This window comes from Nelumbo nucifera, chromosome 8 (genome assembly GCF_055504915.1).
Source record: "Nelumbo nucifera cultivar China Antique chromosome 8, China Antique-T2T, whole genome shotgun sequence".
NCBI classification, from domain to species: Eukaryota; Viridiplantae; Streptophyta; class Magnoliopsida; order Proteales; family Nelumbonaceae; genus Nelumbo; species Nelumbo nucifera.
In genome coordinates, this window is record NC_142656.1 from 44,851,822 (window position 1) to 44,857,821 (window position 6,000).

Here is a 6,000-nt window from a genome sequence, read left to right on the forward strand (position 1 = left end):
ACTCAATGTCCAAATGCATGGTTCAATTTCAAGTGACACAACAAGCAATAGGATAGGAAGTAACAAAAGTGATGAACTTCAAAGAATGAGCACCCCTCCTCTTGAAGAGTCATGAATCGAAGGCAAGTTCCAAAGCACTACCAATACCAAGAGTCAAGAAGGAAAATGGAGATAGGAGATGCACAAATGAAATGTCAAAGGTCCTAATGCCTTAATGCAATAATAAGTTTGGAAGTAACAAAAGTGATGCACTTCATGAGATGACTGCTCCTCTTATGCATGTACCACCACTCCAACCTACTTTGTGACCAAGTGTATTAGCACAACCATCAGCATCACCGACACTTCTTCCAAATGTATTGCCACCACCACCACCACCACTGGCATTAAAGTTAGTAGATCCAACCCTAGCCGGATCACCACCACTCATAAACTCCCTCATATATAAAAGTAACTCCACCACAACCACCACTCCCTCAACCAAAAGAGTCAATTTCGTTGCCGCAATCATCACCCATACCTCTAATAAAGGGAGCATCTTCCCCCCCACCTCCTCTACTTAGTGCAACAAAAGTTCTGCATCTCAAGAAAGAAAATACCAAGTTGAAGAGGTCAACTCACATGGGAAACTTGTATCAATTACTCAAAGGAAAAGTGGAAGGATCTAGTTTGGACGGTAAGTCATCTCAAGGGAGAAAGAATCAACTCGGAGGTTCTACAGGTGGTAAACAAGGAATGGTTGATGCACTAGCAGAGATCACAAGATGGGGTATGAAATCAAAAACAACTTATTATTATAAATGACAATGGATGAATAGAGATATCAAAGACTTGACCGGTTAAGTATCTAATCTATTTTTCTATTTTCATTCCCTTTTGTCATTTAAATTCCTTATTACTATCTCAGATCAGCCTACTTCCAACAAATTGAAGAAGATGCACAGAAGTATGCAACATCAATCATTGAAATGAAAGTTGTCATCAATTCATTCAAGACAAAGGATATGGCTGAGCTACTGAAATTCCACCAATATGTGGAACTTCATATGGAAGACCTAACCGATGAAGCTCAGGTTGTCTCATCACTACTTTGTTGTTTTCATGCATTTCACCAATAAACTTTTGTTCTTTTGTCTCACTGTTCTCAACTACTCAAAATGCAGGTATCGACGAGATTCAAAGATTTCCCCATAAAGAAATTGGAGACACTAAGAGCAGCAACAACACTATACTAATGGTTGAATTTAATTGTCGCTAATCTTGAAGGCTGGATGGTAGTAACTCCTTTGAGTCAGCATCTTGGCAGGGTTGAATGCTACTTCAAGAAGGTAAATTCTCATCAGCGTTGAGTGAAAAACACTCGTATGTGTGATTATCCTCACCATTGTAGAATTCCCATCAATATGGATTAAGGGAGAAGTTGATGCATTGGAAAGAAAGAAAGATGAAGAATCTAAGCAATTTCAGGATTACGGTGTCCATTTTGACTTCCATATTCTGGTGTGAATCAAGGAACTGATGGTGGATGTTTCTTCTCGCTGCATGGAATTGGCACATGAGGTAGCTCACTTGAACACATATTGCATGATCGGTTGATTTTGTTACGAACAATTCTTTAATCCTTTTTGAGCTTTTGTCTTTTGCTTTATAGGAGAGAAGAGAAGTAAAGGCAACAGCCTATAAGGACACCATATCAAAGAATGACAACCAATCTAAAGCATCTACTGATGTTCTTTGGAGAGTTTTTCAACTGGCTTTCTGGGTCTATACCTTTGCGGGTGGAGAAGACGATCGTGTTGACAAGTTGAGCAAAGAGCTGGTTCATGAAATAGAGACTATTCCTCAACACAAGTAATATAAACCCTTCAAGCACTTCATTAACGGATGAGCGCATATCTCATACTTAAGCAACATAGATCCGTTAGATTAAAACTGCTTTGTCACACCATTGCAAGTATTGTCATGCAGATTGCTTGTTCAGAATTAGATTTTGTAAACTTAGTAGTTCCATGTAAGGATATTTAGAGAAAGTTAAATGTCAACCAAGGATGGGCATAAAACTACAAATACGAGTGTATGATCTTAGCAAACCAAAGGATCATGGTTTTGATGATAATAATCACTGAGAGTGGTTCACTAAAGGGCACAAAGCTAATCTCAAGCCCATGTGCTCTATATAAAACCCTATTTTTTTGGCCTTCTATTTCGATTCTTTGATTGTTCTCCCGTACATATTCTCCCTTACTAGTACGAACATATTTGGTGTTGCTTGCATCTTGTTAGAAAATCTCACTTTTGATAACTTTAATCCTGATCCATCTCACTTAATAATTTGTCATCCTTGGTTCCTTTTTGCTCCTGTTGTTTATCACTCAAATTAGATCTACATTATGGAAAACACCATCATTTATTTTATGATATAGGCAAAATCTATGATGTAGAAAATGCACTACAAAGCAAAAATTTGAACCAATTATAAAGCGAGATGTCATAGTTGACATCTTTAATGTGATTCGTATGTACACCTTATAATACGTGAACAAATGAAAAGGTTTAGGATGCATTTGGCATTGCCTATTTTAAGGACTTATCTCCTTTTTGTAGTTAAAAACATTGTGTAGGTTGGGTAAGGCTCCATTAGGGAGTGGTCTCTTTGGAAGACAGAAAGAGGCCTGTAAGAAGGGAAGTGAGATTTCTGGATTAAGGATGTGAAACTTGGGGGGAATTGAAGAGAGAGTACTCGGGAGTGCTAGGTGACAAATGCTAAGGATTGGATGATTTCCAATACAAGGAGGGCCTCTATTTATGGGGAGATCCTGAGATCCTAAAAGATAGGAGATAAGGGTATTTGCAACATATCGGGAAAGGGAATATTGGACCCGTTGTCAATTATTAAGTGTGCTATTGGGGTTCCGCCACGTGTCTCATGAGGATCTTCCCGAGGATTATCTTTCCTTCTCAAGATTCATCATTACTCACATATGTTACTACCTTTTATGCAATTTAACTTAATTGACGTGGCGGTAGTGACGTCACCGCTTGGCGGGCACCACGTGGTGCTTTGTCATGTCTTTTATTGTCGTAGGTTTCATGTGCCTTCAGGCACACGTGGGCTTTGCCGTGAGTTTAGCCTAGGTTTCTATTGATCTAGGTCACAAGTGGGTTTATAAGTCATTGGTTTATCACAAACCTTGGTGGACGTGGGTTTATCGCACTTTCAAGTAGGCTTAAGTCCCTTGGACAGGTTCGATCGAGGTTTTCTTTGGTTCAGGTGCCGAGTAGGCCCGGTGGACCATTGGTTTATCGCGGTTTTTCGATACGCATTGTGCGTTCATCGCAGGGTTGATAGTGTGTTGTGGGTTCATCACAGCATAGGGATTGACTGTGGGTTGTTTGCACGTAACTTTGTAGTGCTAATCTTGATGTTTGATGTCCTCTGAGGGTCTAAAGAATCACTATGTACCTAGATGAGCCCCCTGTTATTGGTAAGTGGGAGCTTATCGGTAAGCACATTATTCTTTCGTTTCGTAGGTTATGCAATGTTGGGTCTGGGGATTTTCTTGTTATGTAACTTTGCATTCACAATGGTGGTAACGAATGCAGCATTATATCTAAAATTAATTTGCCATTTTGTGCCGCTTTTCGTAAGGTGTGTTTGTGAATTATTTCCGGTTGCTTTTGTGTGACGTTTTGTCTAGGTGCGCCTATTTGGCTTCTTCGCTACCTAGTTGTAATTCTTTGGCATGCAGGATGAGTTGTATTTTAAGAGGTGCAATATGCATCATTGGTTTTCACCTTGCCCATTTACTCTTGTCTGCTTACTACACTTGCTGCATTCTTGTATACATTTGGAAATTTTTACCCTGCTCTTGCTTTTGACGATGGCTCTCAATCAACAAAGGGCACATGAGGAAGTTGGGGTTCCTGATGTCCCCCGCATGATGAATGCCAGCAAGGCCGTTGGTTCCACAACATCGTCTCCAGTAGAATCATCACTTAAGAGACTGTCAAACCATTCAGAGCTTGCGTTGGTTCGTGAGTTGCTCTTGAAGTATTGTGATGAAAACAACATAGCTTCTTTGGGGTATGAGGCTGTGGACTGCGTTCTTGTCCAGGGTGTCCGTTCGAATGATAGGTTCTCAGTGACAAAATTTGTGGCAAAATTTGTAGTGGCAATTATTCGAGGTGGCTGGTTACCTCCCTTTGAGCTCCCATCTGTCATTGTGGATCCGACTTTAAATATGCTTGCGACAACGAAGTACAATATTATGAATCTCCCTTTTGACCAGCTGTCGTGGTTCATCCTTTCACAATGGTTGAAGACCTGTGACTATTTTTCTACTATTGGTTTTTGCATGGGGCCTATTAAAGAGCGTGTTGTCTTGCTAGCGCATGTGTTCTGGAAGGCTGGTCTTAGAGGGTCACCGTTGGTTTTTGGCTAGTCTTTGAGGGATGTGTGTTTTCATATCAAGGTATTTGAAGTGAAGCTCGCTAAAGTTTCCGAGAAGCTAGAGGTCCTCATGGCGGAATGCGCCTGTTAGCGCGAGTTGGTAGCGGAATATGAGAAAAAGGTGGGAGAGTTGAAGGCATTTGAGACTCGAAGGCACCTGCTTGAAAATATAGTATCAATGAGGGAGGAGTGGGCTGCTTTATGAGATTTGTATCTGTGATTTTTTGTAATTGTTTTTAACTGATATTGAATGAAATGCTATATTTTATTTCTGCTACTACTTTCTTGTGTAATTAATTTACTATTGTTTACATTATTTTGTATTCTTAAGACCTGATCACAAGTGGACTTGAAGCCTGTTTAATCTGGTCGTAACCATGTGATACCAATGGTGTGGTGACCTTTATCTCAAATTGAGCGACCTTCCTTCCAGTGGGCAGACTTGTTTATATTGTTGCCCCCCTGGATGTGGGTGTAGGGGTGATTGGCGAAGAACACTGGAGTTGACGTACTATGTCTGTGAGCTTCAGCCTCCCTGGCTACTTTGGATATATTAGTTTCGCCGTTAGTCCTTCACTAATTGCTATTCTGGCAGTAAGGAAGGAGTTGGCATTATTGATGACTTGGTAGGGGCAGAACCCCCTTTATGTGATCATTGGGTCAGTTTTTCGATGTTTGTTTCTTGTTGATAACAGGTGGTTTGGCATCTTGTCGAGATTCTTTTGTGCATGATAATGATGAACCGTTGTATGCTGATTTTGCTAATTTTATTGTAGGTGACAAGTTGCCCCCTAACATTTCTTTTCATCAAAAGAAGAAATTTTTATCTGATGTAAGGCACTATCTTTGGGAGGAACCATATCTATACAAGATTTGTGCAGATGGCATGGTGAGAAGATGCATACCAAAGGAAGAGGTGCAAAGTATACTTAGCTTTTGTCATGACAAAGAAGTAGGTAGACACTATGGACCATCCAAGATGGTAGCGAAGGTTTTACAAAATGGATTTTATTGGCCTACATTATTCGAGGATGCTTATGCCTATGTAAGTTCTTGTGATCGATGCTAACGGATAGGTAATATATCAAGGAAAAATGAGATGCCCCTAAACAATATTTTCATTTGTGATATTTATGATGTTTGGAGCATTGATTTCATGGGTCCTTTTCCAAAATCCTTCAATAAGGAGTATATACTTGTTGCTATTGATTATGTGAATAAATGGGTCAAAGCAATTGCATGTCCCACTAATGATGCTAAGGTTGTAATCAAATTCTTGAAAAAAATATTTTTACTAGATTTGGTACACCGAGGACTATCATTAGTGATGGAGATAAAAACTTTTGCAATAAACAGTTTGATAATTTATTAATTAAATGTGGTGTTACCCATAAGATTGCTACCCCCTATCATCCCCAAACTAGTGGACAAGTAGAAATTTCAAATAGGAAATTGAAAGGTATTTTGGAAAAGACTATGAGCTTATCTAGGAAGGATTGGTCAATGAAATTAGATGATGCACTTTGGGCCTATAGGACAACTTGCAAAAC

General features: G+C 39.6%; 1 protein-coding gene across 1 annotated transcript; it reads left to right on the plus strand.

Annotated features, from left to right (window-relative positions):
• Positions 1-1,243: 1,243 nt before the first annotated feature.
• On the plus strand, positions 1,244-4,728 carry LOC148789960 (uncharacterized). The gene is made up of 3 exons (XM_088893547.1): positions 1,244-1,560; positions 1,652-1,851; positions 3,902-4,728. Exons 1-3 carry the CDS (start codon positions 1,519-1,521, stop codon positions 4,440-4,442), a joined length of 783 nt encoding a protein of 260 aa, XP_088749673.1. The 5' UTR covers positions 1,244-1,518; the 3' UTR covers positions 4,443-4,728.
• The last annotated feature ends 1,272 nt before the right edge of the window (positions 4,729-6,000 follow it).